This window comes from Marmota marmota, unplaced genomic scaffold, assembly GCF_001458135.2.
Source record: "Marmota marmota marmota unplaced genomic scaffold, marMar, whole genome shotgun sequence".
NCBI classification, from domain to species: Eukaryota; Metazoa; Chordata; class Mammalia; order Rodentia; family Sciuridae; genus Marmota; species Marmota marmota.
This window is the reverse complement of record NW_025999982.1, coordinates 1,547,692-1,561,942: the sequence shown is the minus strand read 5'-3', so window position 1 is coordinate 1,561,942 and position 14,251 is coordinate 1,547,692. Positions and strand designations below refer to the sequence as shown.

At 40.8% G+C, this 14,251-nt stretch overlaps 1 protein-coding gene and 1 pseudogene across 1 annotated transcript in view; one reads left to right on the top strand and one right to left on the bottom strand.

Moving 5' to 3' along the window:
• Window positions 1-2,483, bottom strand: part of LOC107143602 (HLA class II histocompatibility antigen, DQ alpha 2 chain-like) — a 9,546-nt gene extending 7,063 nt beyond the window's left edge. The window contains exon 1 of the mRNA XM_048805715.1: window positions 1,993-2,483. Within this exon, the coding sequence (XP_048661672.1) occupies window positions 1,993-2,139 (147 nt within the window). The 5' untranslated portion in view covers window positions 2,140-2,483. The remainder of the gene's footprint in view (window positions 1-1,992) is intronic.
• A 7,946-nt stretch (window positions 2,484-10,429) lies between these two features.
• LOC107143772 lies at window positions 10,430-13,931 on the top strand (annotated as a pseudogene).
• The last annotated feature ends 320 nt before the right edge of the window (window positions 13,932-14,251 follow it).

The window sequence follows — 14,251 nt, the reverse complement described above, 5'->3', positions numbered from 1 at the left end:
GATCCTCGTGCGATGGAAATCCTTCCTCCAGGTTCCGGAGCACCCCACTATTGCTGGAAATTCCTAACAAGATATCCTTTAGCCGTCCTGACTTGTCATACTCCCACACAATGAAGCAGCACACGGGGGTAATGCACTCCCCTCGCCGCCATCTTCCTAAGTCCAGATGTGACTTTTGCAGAGCCTATTCTCTAGAAGGCCATCTTTTCACTATAACTTCAATAGCAGAAGGGGCAAGTGAGGCTGGGTGCAATAGTGTACACCTGTAATCCCAGTGACTCAGGAAGCTGAGGCAGGAGGATCGAAGTTCAAAAGCAGCCTCAGCAACTTAGCAAGGCCTAAGTAATTTAGTGAGACCCTGTCTAAAAGCAAAAAAGTAAATAAAGAATTGGGGATGTACTCAGTGGTAAAACACCCCTAAGTTTAATTCCTACTACAAAAAGACAGAAAGAAAGACAGAAAGAAAGAAAGAAAGAAAGGAAAAAAAAGAAAGAAAGAAAAATAAAAATCCAGTGAGAATTTTTAGAAATATCTTATAGGGGCACTTGTCTCAGTCTAATAATCTATTAAAGTCCCAATCTCTTAAACCATCATCTCAGAAGGTAGGATTTGAACATATGAACTTGGGTAAAGGGACTAATAGCATGTGGTTTCCTAATTTGCATAGTCTGATGTTAAAGTCTCCATTTATGTCTTTTCCCTCTTTAAGTTATTGAGAGATAAGGTTTAAAAAATTGACTAAGTTTTAAATTTTAATTAACTAAAAATTAAATTTGTTTTTATGCAAATTGTGTTTTCCATGATAATGTATACTTCATAAGAAATAGGGATGTTATGTCTTATTCACTTCTGTACCTTGAGTACTTAGTATACTTCATGGCACACAGTAGGAATTCAGTAACATTTATTAGATAAATAAATAAATGATGATTAGGAAATGTTTTAAAGATTTCATTGTATTCCATTTTTTAATAATTTTCTTTGCTTGGATTTTTTTTTGGGGGGTTTAAACTTTAATGATTGTTTCAGTGTCCATGACATAGCCATGTAAAGGCCTAGAGAGGAGGCTGATATGTACTGGGGTGAGTCATAGATTAAGAAGGTATTGTGGAAATGAAACAGGAAATCAGAGAAAGTTAAAGACTGACGTAATTTAATCTGTTTTGCCCTCCTTTTAGTGCTTTGATGGTTAGATGTGACAGGACTTGGAGTATGATCTGACCAGCTGAGACTAACTTATTTCTAAGTCCCTAGGTTTTCCATCACACATTATTCCAGTTTTCTGAGACAAAAAACCAAGATGTTACACTTATAATAATGCCAAACCTTGGCACATATAGAGCTCTTTATTAATTAGAATATATATTTGATTATTTATTTTATTTGTGTGTTTCTCCGAATATTGTGTTAATTAATTATACACATGGAAAATCTGAAGATCAACATATGGAACTGACTTGCTCAATGTTATTCTGCTAATCCTTTTAATTTTTTCCATTCTAATGATCTTCAGTCAAATTTATTCTCCTTGCCTCTAAAGCCCAAACTTGTAAAATTTAAATTATGTTGGAAACAAACCAAAAAGTGACATACTATTTTATGTATGGCAGAAACATTTATGGACTTAGTTATCCTAAGAAAATGGATAAAATAAGAATAAATCTGTAATGGCTTTGAGAAAGAGTTTAAAGTGGGCGAGGAGTAGTAGGTTCATAATCTGCTGTGAAAGGAAAGCAATATACTTGGAGAAAGATCTCTAATTTCAGGATTTATCATAAATTAATGCTGTAATAATGCTTGAGTATATCATTTGGTTCTGACTTAAGAAAGACAATAATGCCCTTTGTGAATACTCAGTGAGAGGTGGACATTGTAGAATTCAGTTTAGTCTACTAAGATTAGGTCTTAGGGGTTTTGGTTTCTTGGAGGGAAAATAAGTATAACAATTCAGATTCAGGGGAACTGTGGTTTCATATACTACTATGCGGCAACAAATTCAGACAGGTTTTGTTTTTCAATTTTCTCTCTCAGTCCTAAATCCTCCACCATGTACTCACCCACTATGTCTTCACCTCCATAGGGGCTCACGATGGCCAGCAGGGTGAGGGCCCCCAGGATCAGAGCTTTCTTCATGGCCATTGTCCTTCAAGGGAAACCTCAGAAGTCACTTTTCCGAATGGGGGAAGGGATGAGAACTGTGCAAAGAAAGTGACCTAAGGAGAACTCCTGGAAGAAAGCATTAGGAGGAGCCCAGAGCTACCCTTGCTGTCTGGGGTTTCAGCCCATTAGAGAAACCCCTGGAGCTGATACCTCAGTTGCCAGTTGAAGTACTTTTACAAAGAGACCTGGAAGGAGCCTGTGAACTTCCCCTGTTTTGAATGCTGTAGGAGCACAGATTCACAATGGAGCAGAGGGAACTTTCATTCTGTAGATGGATGCTGAGAGCCATGGCCGAGTCTGTATGGCCCCTGGCATTTTGCCAACAGTATTGGTTGACAGGCGAGGCATTACTATCTGCCTCGGCTGCTACTTTTGAGTTCTCCCGCTACTTGGAGTTATGGAGCTACTTTGGAGTTCTTGTGGGGATTCCTGGGGATTCCCCTAGAGTTCCCATTGGTTGGAGAAGTGCAGGAGGAGGGATTTCCGGGAGAGATATTTCCGGCTGCGGGTTCCTGGATGAGCCACTGCGGCATTAGGGAGAATTCCCCCGGAGCTTGTGTGAAGTGTTTTCTTGCAGTTCAAAAATAAAGTTTGTTCCTGCTTCAGTGGCTCGTGATTTGTGTCCAGCCAGACTGCGGCAGATGGAGGAGAGGAACAGGAACCTCCATGGACCCTGGCAGAATGTGCAGATCTAGGGAGGAGCCTGGAGGTGGATGTTGCTGGGAAGCCTCATGGATGGTCACTGTATGGTGTCCATTGAGTCTGTATTAATTATTACTTCTCCAGGAAATCTTCATTGTGTCATGTCCCACTCCACCCCACTCCACATCCCTCCTCCTAGTGTTTTTGGTGACTGGGACATTAGAAAAACCAAATAAGCAAAATTTTGTTTTCCATGTGTTTTTCTATATTTTGGGTTAGCTTTATTCTCAAAAAGATCTCAATTAGTAGGAATCAAGTAACATTTTATGTTGTCCTATTTCTGTACTTCCAATTAAGCAAGTTCTTCATTCATAGTCTCAAAAGCCCCAGAAATTTAAACATCTATATTTTCAAATAATTAAAAAAATGTGTAGTATCAAGTAGAACCACCCACACTATATGTCCTTTTCTACATCTTCCTGATTTTTTTTCTACTTAATGTGCTCCTTATGATCTGTCTGTGTATGGTGTTACATATTTTAAGTTGAAGTTTGTGGATATGTTCATCAATGATAACTGCCTCCATTAATTATGCCTCCCAGAAACTATGAACCCCTGTGGAGTTTCACATCTATCTAAAGTTAGCATTAAAACTTTTGGCATAGATTTTTGAAGCTACTGAAAGACTTATGCTTTACTATTTCCACATATGCATCTGTAATTAGAAGTTGTTTCTGGATCCACTCAGGACCTATTCCATTTACCTTGTAGCTTCTAACTTTCTGAATAACACACCATAATTGTTGCTTTTATCATTCTAACTTACATTCTGTCTTTAAAATCTCTTGAGTTTCTGCTGAGGGCCATTGCTAAGTAAGAATGACGCATGGCATGACCCAGGTCATTTGCAGTGACATTGCATGTAAGGTGACCTTGCTCAAGGACCAGGGCGGATTGGGGTTTAGGACAATCCGGGTTTAGGGCGGTTCCAGGTTTAAGGTGTACCCTGCTGGGAATAGGGCATATCCTGCTGCCTCAGGCGCGCCTGCTCCTTGAGTTCCCATTGAGTTCTCGCAGAATTGAGAGAGTATTTGGGATTTTCCCCCAGAACGTGTGTAGAGTGCCGGTGTGAGTTCGGGAATAAAGAATTGCTGTTTGAATCTACAAGGCTGTGAGTGGCTCGTGATTTTGTGCCCAGCCAGACTGCGGCAAGTTTCTAGCAGCAGACAAAACACTTTTTGCAATTTGATCTATTATTTTTTTGATAAAAAATTTCATTTAGTAGTCTGAGATTCTTAATGCATTAGATCTGAACACCATCAAACAGTGTCTAGTTTCAGAGCTCAGATAGGATGAAGGAAAATCCAGTCAAATTCCTGCTACCAGATAATAGATGGCAGATTTTTATGTGCATGCATGCATTTGTGTGTGTATTGTGCATGCAACTTTGAGGAAGATTGGGGAGATCAATTACTTTTTCTGTTTTTCTGTCTCCTTTATCCATTATACTTTTTTCCCCTTTTTGGTACTGGGGATTGAACCCAGGAAGATTCTACCACTGAGCTACACCTCCAGCACTTTTTAATTTTAATTTTGAACAGGGTGTCACTTACTTGTTATCCTCCTGAGTCTCCCAAGTCTCTGGGATTATAGGTGTGCACCACTGTGCTCAGGTATCCATTAAACTTTTAACCACTTCTTGGTTGTTTTGAGCCTAACATGGTAACTTTACAGTTAGCAAAGCAAAGTTATTAGCATAATTATCTGAGTAAAAAGAAAGAATAACATTTTGATAATGACTAACACAAGGTTTCCTTTTATTTGACGAGGAAAGAAAATGTTTCTCTTGCTAATTTAGTGGGAGGAGATGGAAGCTTAAATCATGTAAATTTTTCTAACAATTTGCTAGTAGTCTCAAACATTAGAAGTATACTGAGGGCAAATATTTTTTGATATAAAATGTTATACTCAAAGTGAATGGTATACAGTGCCCATCCTTCTTTTCTTTAATGCAGGTTTTCTGAGTGATTTCCTGAACAGCACTCAAGTTAGTATTAGTCAACATGGATAATACAATAAAAATCTGTATTTTTTCAAGGGCTGTAAAATCAAAGTTTTGCTATTAGTTCCATAACCTCTTTGTAGTCACAGCATCCACCTGAGGTTGAAGTTCATCATGGTAGGAGAGTTGAGCAAGACTTAGGATAGTGCATGGACTTCATATTAAAAAGACAGGAATTTGGTGCAGGAGTTGTGGCTCAGTGGTAGAGCACTTGCCTGACGCACGTGAGGCACTGGGTTTGATCCTCAGCATCACATAAAAATAAATAAACAAAATAAAGATATTGAGTCCATCTACAACTAAAGAAGTGTATTAAAAAAGACAGGAATTTAAGTTCTCTCTCATTTATCAGCTACGTGGCTTTGGACAATTGATGTACATAATCTTAGCCCAGTATTCTTATCTATAAAACAGAAATGGTAAGTCTTACCGTATAATTAGCAGACCAAACACTTTTTGCTATTTGATCTGTTATTATTTGATAAAAATTTTGTTTAGTAGCCTGGCATAAAAACAGTAAAGAAAATGATAATGAAGTAAATGTAACCTAAATCATATGTAAATATATGCATTCAATTAGTTGGCATAAGCTATTCATAAATCTCCTTTCATCATTTTGCTGTGTATAGGATCTGTAATGATAGACGTACTTTCATTTTCTTTTTTTTTAAAGAGAGAGAGAGAGAGAATTTTTTAATATTTATTTTTTAGTTTTCAGCAGACACAACATCTTTGTTTGTATGTGGTGCTGAGGATCAAACCCAGGCCGCACGCATGCCAGGCGAGCGCACTATTGCTTGAGCCACATCCCCAGCCCAACCTACTTTCATTTTCTTACTGGTAATTTCTCTTTCTTTCTTCTTTCCTGGAAGTTTATACATTTTTATTAATAATTATACAGTATCATCTTTAGTGTTTGATAATGCTGTTTGCCAGTTTTCTTTTGCATTGGTATCTGCTTTTAGTTTTATATTTTTTTCTATCTTATACTTTCTTTAGGTCTATGACTTTTTTCTGCCTTCTCAAGGTTGAAACTCATATCACTAATTAAACTTTTCTTCAGTTGCAGTGCATATATTTAAAGGGATTAATTTCCCTTTGAGGTCTACTTTAACTGAATCTCATATATTTCGATATAGTGTTGGTCCAACTGATGTGTTCACATTGCTAACAATAATCCAACTCTCCATTTCTGATTTATGTTCTAAGGCAGACAAGAAATTCATATGTAACCCACTGTTACAGTATAACCAAAAGGCATAAAATACTATGAATTTTGAATTAATGCATCAATAGGGAAATAAATACCCAAATCTATCAAAGCCACATTGGATACTGGTTTAATGACTCATCTAATGGAGACTGACTGGAGAAGAAAGTATTGCATGGGGGGCTTCAGAGGAATAGACAGAAAATCAATCTTGTAAAAATAACCTTCTAATTTGAGTGAAGACATTTTGAAAACTAGCCTGGGACCTAGAATACAGGATGCTGTATTCCACGGTTGCTGTGGAATCTAATGAAAGGGGCTTGAATGTGGACAGAATCAGAGGTGATAGACTTGGGAAGGTGTTGATCTTGGGAGTAGAGTGGGGACTTCAATGGTTTGGGCTCCTGTAAGAGACATAGCAGTAAAAAGAAAAAGGAAGTAAGTGGAGGGATTGAAGTATTTTCAGAAACAAAAAGGAATCACAAAATCAGACCAATTAACTTCTGATACATTATTGAAACTGCACTGCCCTGTACTAGCACTAGAGGGTGATCTTGAACTAAGAAACTCAGCAAGCCACAAAAATTCTTCCCTTAATATTCAAACCACTGTGCATAGCACAGGAAAATAGACTTCACAGAATAAACCAAAAACTGCAGATGTGATCTATTAAAGACTCTGCTATCTAGCATATAGTGTCTCCAATACAAGAATAAAGAGAGGAACAAGAACAACTTCAACACCAGTAATGAAGCCCAAGGGAAGTGTAACACCGGGCCCCAGATGGAATCAAGCATTCATGAATTGAAGGAAAATTCAAATTAGAAATGAAATGAACAGAATACGGAAAGACATGAGTTAACTCAGGAAAGAAGAAAAAGACAAAAATCCCTTTGAAAACAAAGATTAAATGACAAATGAATAAAGTTTTGAAATTAAAACATAACAAAGGGCATTGTAAAATGGCATAAGAACAGTAAAGAAAATGATGATGAAGTAAATAGGTAAATGAATATCAGCAATTGCGTGAGTTTCCTAATGTTGCAAAACATATTACCATGAAGAGCAGTTAGAAATAACACAAATATATTTCCTCATAATTCCTGTAGGCCGTAAGTCCAGTTGCAACTTAGCTGGGTCCTCTACTTGAGGTCTCACAGCCTACAATCAAGCTAGGCCAGGGTGCATTGCTAACTGGAGGTTTGACTAGAGAAGAATCCACTTCCAAGCTCAAGTAGGCAAGATCCATCTACTTGGGGGTGAAGCACTGAGGGTCCTGTTTCATGCAGACTGCTGACCAGGATCCCCACTTAGTTGCTACAGGCCACATGAACTTTCACAGGTGCTAACACAACCTGAAATTTATTTCAAAGGCAGCAAGAGAGAATCTCTCAAACATGTTAAGATAAAGTTTCACATACAAAACACAACCATGGAGCAATATTCTATCACCTTTGACCTATAACTTCTAGTGAAGGAAGGACATCCTATTACATTTGCCAAGTAGCATAGCCTTATCATCTTTGCCACATCATTCTGGGTAAATTCAAGTCACTAGAGGGGAGGAGGTTACACAGGGTGTTACTCATTAGGGGTCACTTTGATGTACATCTACCTTCTGGTCCTAATAGCTTATATGTTTCCCATGTGTAAAATATATTTATTATATGCCAAAGTCCAAAAGTCTCATTCTATGATAACAACAGCCCACAGTCCAAAATTTCACATAAATCAGGTCCAGCTGAGGATGAGGCACCTGGGAATAATTCAGTACAACTTCTGCAATAGGATTCTTTTCCATCTGTGGAATTGTGAAGCTAGGGACAAATTATCTACCTCCAAAATACCCAGTTTATCCTTGTGGGGCAGGCATAGGGTAAGAGCTACAGGCATTCTTGTTCAAAAAGGGAGAAAGTAGAAAGTTAAAAGGGCTCACTGGTCCATGCTGGTTCTGAATTCCAGATGGGAAAACTCTATCCAGACCACTTGGGCTAGGTTCTAAGGACTGGGAGTAATTTACACCCTCACTTTTACAGGTGTGGAAGGGAAGGGCCAGCTTCCTTCTTGCAGGGTGACAATGCCCCTTACTCTTCCAGGCTTCGGTGGCTCTTTGCTGTGTTCTCTGGGTTTTGGGTCTGCCCTGAATCATCCTTCTTGTTTCATGGAATGTGCATGTGTTTGCAACTGAATAGTTTTATCCATTCACTTCCTGCTAGTGGAATTTTGAGAGTCCACAAGGCTGCTTTCACCTGCTTTTTCCCATTTAGTTTAGGCAAACATGTTTCTTAAAACCTTTGTTGTGTTTTCAGTGTATTTCAGGGAGATTCAAACTAGTAGAGTGAAAAGCCACATCCATCAATCTTTTTGAGACAGTCTCTTCTCTGTGTGCTCTCTGCTGAGGTGGTTGAGGGACAACAGCTGAGAGAACAGGTGAGAGGATCCTTTGTGTGACTGAATTCTCTATCCATTTGATCTTCCTGTGGTGCATCTGCCACAGTGATGCAGTGATTGGTACAGAGGACAGGCAAAAGAAGGCAAACATACACAGAGTGAAATCCATAAAGAAGAAAGAATAAGACAGTGTTAGGGTTATTCTATTTCTAAACTGCTTTCATTCTTGGGTATAAAAAGGGGGCAGTCCTTAAGGCAGATGCAGAAGTACTAAACAGTTATCAATTTAGAGTCTTTGGATAATGGTGTCACAGTCATGGAAAACCAGAGGAGGGAGAGAAAGAAGAAATAAAAACTAGACTCCTGTTCAATCTATACTGAAACACATAATTAAGAAAATATATTGCTGTGTACAGGTATTCTAGAAAAAAGACATTAGGAAGAAAATAGAAAAAAAACAATAGAACACTTTTCTTGAGTAAAGTCTTTGGATGGAAAAGATTCATTCATAATTTAAAGGAATTAAACAGGAATTAAATCTGCAGATTCATAGGTAGTGATAAAAATTTTGACTACAAGATAGAGAAACAAAAGAAAAAGAAAAAAATATTTAAAATGTCCAAGAAACTTTCAGAAAGGCAATAGGCCAAGAATTATATGTAAAAGGATAAGAACCAAACAGAAAATATTTCTTTTCTGAAAGAAGAAAAACTGAGCAACAACCATTGGAAATACTGGGGAAAAGTATTGCTAAGAAGAGAGTTATTTCAAAATTTTCCTTTCCTTGTGTGGCAGATTCAAAATTTTTGCCATGCATTCAGAGACTTAAATTACAGTAAACATTTTTTGAGTTATGTTTGGTCTTTCTTTTGAAAAATTGTGCTAAAACACATTGATTTGCTGTGAGAAGTTCAAGATGCCTAGGATATCCACATCTGAAGGGTATTAATTAGGTCATGCGCACCAGCAGGGGGAGACTCTGCACTTTAGGAGTTCCAGGCGCACTGCTGCTCTCCCTTCCCCTCCCAGGTCTCCCTGGGAAAGGCCAGCAGTTCTACCCAGAGTCTGGCAACCAGCTCAGCTCTGTTTTCACTGACTATTCCATCATATTTTTAGTAAATGACGCTATCTGAGGTGTGGGTTTGGATGTTTGAGCAGCAAAAAAGCATGAAATAGAGCAGGACTTCAACTCTGCTTTTGCTTTCAGACTCAGAAACTATGAGGTTACTTATGTAAAATTACATGCTTAGGAAAGTAACTTCACTGCCTTCCCTCTAGTGCAAGCCACAACCCTTGTTCCTACTGCTTTCATAATTCTCTGCCACTGTCAAATGAATTCTTGATACTTCAACAAGTCATATTTCATTTTATAATTTATATTTAAAAATTATCAGAAGAGTACACATACTTTAAATATTAAAGAATAGAGAGGTGTTTTAGTAAAAAACGGGGGAACTTCATACATATATAATAATAATAATATTGATAGATTCTTATTGGGTAATTTAAACATGAATGGACTCTGAGTTATGTTAAATGCTTCTTTGGGGATTATCTAAGGATCAATGAATTTGCAAGGATTCAAATTATACAAAGTTTGCCTACTGACCAAAATGAAATAAAATTAGAAATAAATGCAAAAATATATTGTCAAATATTTGAAAACTAAAACAGTGCTTTTGAATAAAACATGGATTAGGGAAGAAAATCAGAAAGGGATTTAAAAATTATTTTGAGATGAATGAAATAAAACACAATATACCACAATTTATACATCTAAAGCAGTGTTTCAATAAATAATCACAATAATTATTCAGTCATTTATTGGAGGCTACAGAGACAGAAAACAATGAAGAGAGATCTCAAATCAATGAACTAAGAAACTACCCTAAGAAATTAGAAAACCCTGGAGCTCGGTGGCCTCCATCTTCCGTTCTGGTCACAGCGGCGGTGAAGACGCGGGGTCCATGGGCTCTGCTTGGCGGCGGGCGTGGACCAGACAGGAGCTTGGAGGCTGCCCGCCCCTTTGCCGCCCGCTCGTGGCCGTCGGCGGAGTGCGGAGCGCAGACACCGCCAGGAGCGCCAGACCCGCCAGAGGCCCCGCGTCCCCCCTTCCCACCACGTCCGGCCGCGCAGATGAGATAGGAGGCAAAGATGTTCAAATTCAAAGGGGTCTTAAAAAGGAGGCCCAAGGTGTAGCTTGGTGGCGCCAGCAGGAAGGAAGAAAAGGCTTCTCTTTTACGTCGCACTCAGGAAGAAAGAAGGAAAAGAAGAAGAAAGGCGAAGATTAAAAAAATGCAATAATTATTCAGTCATTTATTCCAGGCTACAGAGAAAGAAAACAGCAATATTCCCTCCAGAGAAGTGCGTTCGATCTCTGTGCACACTAGGCAGAGTCTGGTAGCACTTTCTCCATCACTAATGCCCCCTATCTTACCCTCCTGGTAAGGCAGCTTCTGTTTTTATACAAACAAAACGAAGACGCAAAATGATTGATATGGCTGTATTAGAGCTTAATTAAACACAGCTCCCTGTTTGTCAAGCAACTGGATGGATCCGAGAGACCAACATGCTTATTTCAGATAAAGAGGCTCATGAGCCTCTGTTGCAGGTGGCTGCAGAGGTGTAATGATGACAGTTTGAATGTTGCACTTCCAATGCGAATGCTTGAGGTCTTTTCCTCTGAGAATACTTCCTTGCCTGTTTTACTAGATGCTAGCTATGTGGTGTCAGTAATTGAACACGTTTTGCACTACATGATCCACAATGGGTATTATAGGTCTCTCTATTTGTTGATTAACAGCAAGATTCCATCAAGTATTGAATATTCTGATTTATCACGAGTTCCTATAGCAAACATTTTGCTGGAGAATGTCCTAAAACCGTTGCACTTTACCTACAGCTCCTGCCCAGAAGGTGCAAGGACGCAAGTTTTTTCAGCCTTCACAGAGGAGTTTCTGGCAGCACCTTTTACAGATCAGATTTTCCGCTTGTCATTCTGGCATTAGCAGATGTACAGACCATTGTCCCTTAAGAGCCCTTTCTGAATGCACTATTGTTACTAGAGAGTAGATGTTCAAAAAGGAGTGGTGGAGCACCTGGCTTTTCTATTTTGTTTTAACTGTTGGCGAAAATGACTTGGGGGTGCTCTCTGAGGAGGGCCTGCTGGTGTATCTGCACGTGCTCCAGACTTTCCTCTCCCAGTTACCTGCCTCCCCTGAAGGTGCCAGCTCCCAGGACTCCACCAGTTACTCTGAGAATGAGAGTGAGGAGGCCGACAAGCCCGCCAGGCCCCAGGACTGCAGAGTCTCTGCCCCATACATCACCCAGGAATGTCTGAAGAAGCTGGACACGAAGCAGCAGACCAGTGCCCTGCTGAACCTGGTGTGGAGGGACTCGGCCAGTGAGGAGGTCTTCACCCGGATGGCTCCATCTGCCACACGTTGATGGTGCCCAAAGTCAGGCTTCTCTACAGTTTAGCCTTCAATGCCAGGTTTCTGTGGCACCTTTGGGTCCTCATCTCTTCTATGACAACACGGATGATCATAGGGCCGATGGTGCTGCTGCTTCAGGTGATATCCAGGGGCTATCCCATGTCCTTGGAGGACTCAGGCCACATCATCCCGCTCTTTTACCTCTTCAGCTCCCTCTTCAGTCACTCACTGATTTCCATCCATGATAACGAATTCTTCTGAGATCCCATAGAAGTTGTAGGGCAGAGGCGGTCTTCCATGATGCCCTTCACGCTGGAGGAGCTGGTCGCCCTGTCCCGCTGCCTGCGCCATGCCTGCCTGGGCATCATCAAGCTGGCCTACCCAGAAACAAAGCATGTCACCACCTTTCAGAGCATCAGCGTGACCACCAGCTCTGAGATGCAGCAGTGTATACAGATGGAGCAGAAGCATTGGAATTCAGTTGTTTAAGGTTATCACCAACCTAGTGAAAATGCTGAAGTCCAGAGACACGAGGGGAAACTTTTGTCCTCCAAATCATTGGCTATCAGAACAAGAAGATATTAAAGCAGATAAGGTCACCCAGCTCTACGTGCCCACATCCAGACATGTATGGAGGCTCCTTCGGATGGGGAGGATTGGCCCGCTGCAGTCTACCCTGGAGGTGGGCCTGGAGTCCCCACAGCTGTCTGTGTCTGAGGAGTGGCAACTGACTGTCCTGACAGAGCTGCCTTTTGTGGTCCCCTTTGAGGAACAAGTGAAGATCTTTCAAGGTTGATTTATGCAGATTAACAAGAAGTTCAAGCGGATGGCCCATTTCTGGATGGAATTAATGTCACAATAAGAAGAAACTATATTTACAAAGATGCTTATGACAAACTTTCCCCAGAAAATGAACCTGATTTGGAAAAGCAGATCTGTGTGCATTTGCTCAACGTCCATGGCCTGGATGAAGCTGGCATTGATGGTGGTGGTATTTTCAGGGAGTTTTTAAATGAACTACTAAAATCAGGATTTAACCCTAACCAGGGGTTCTTTAAGACTACTAATAAAGGGCTTCTGTACCCCAGCCCGGCTGCTCAGATGCTCTGGGAGATTCTTTTGACAGACATTACTACTTCCTAGGCAGGATGCTTGGAAAGGCTCTCTATGAAAACCTGCTGGTGGAGCTGCCCTTTGCTGGCTTCTTCCTCTCCAAGCCGCTGGGCACCAGTGCTGACGTGGACATCCACCACTGACCTCCTTAGACCCTGAGGTCTACAGGAACCTGCTGTTCCTCAAGAGCTCAAGGAAGACACAGAGGAGCTGGCACTGAACTTCACCATGGTGAACAATGACCTGGGAGAGCCCCAGGTGGTTGAACTCAAGCTTGGTGGGAAAGATATCTCTGTCGCCAGTGCCAACCACATTGCATACATCTTCCTGGTGGCCGACTACAGGCTGAACAAGCAGATCCACCCACACTGCCTGGCTTTCCCACAGGGCCTGCCTAACATCCTTAGCCTGGAGTGGCTCCTAGTGTTTGACCAGCAGGAAATTCAGGTATTAATTTCTGGTGCACAAGTTCCCATAAGTCTGGAGGACCTAAAATCCTTTATGAACTATTATGGAGGCTATTCTGCCAATCACCCTGTCTTTAAAATCTTCTGGAGAGTGGTAGAAGGTTTCACTGATGAAGAGAAGCTCAAGCTGCTCAAGTTTGTGAGCCCTCTCCTGGGGTTCCAGGAGTTATACCCGGCCTTTTGCATTCACAATGGGGGCTCCCCACAGCCAGCACCTGCATGAACCTACTGAAGCTCCCAGAGTTTTACGAGGAGACCCTTCTGCGAATCAAGCTGCTCTATGCCATCCAGTGTGCTGCTGGCTTCGAGCTGAGCTGAGCTGGACCCGACCCTCACAGAGCAGCCAGCACCTCCCCAGGCCCAGAGAGAGCTCAGGCTGGACCCCGGCTCTCCAGGCTCCTCCCTCCTTCTGACATTCCTCCCTCCCTTCATTTTTTAGATGATTTTTATTACAACATGGTCACTTATTTAGATGGACATTGCTTTTCAGATAACTTAAAATAACAATTGTTTTTGTGCCAGGTGGCTGATGTAGTCACTTTGCCAAGAAGAGCACAGTTTTTAGATTAGTGGCATCTCAGTGAAATTAACCAAAGATGAAGCTTTGGCTTTGCTGATCTTGTTAGACTCCTTCTGAGCCTTGGCCACTACCTCCTGTGTGGGCACCCCAAAGTCTGTGACCAACTGAGAGGCCCAGGTGCTGCCACTACTTCTCATGTGGTTGATTGTTTACAAGCCTAATTGTTAAAACTAAAGGCACTTTCTGCTGCTC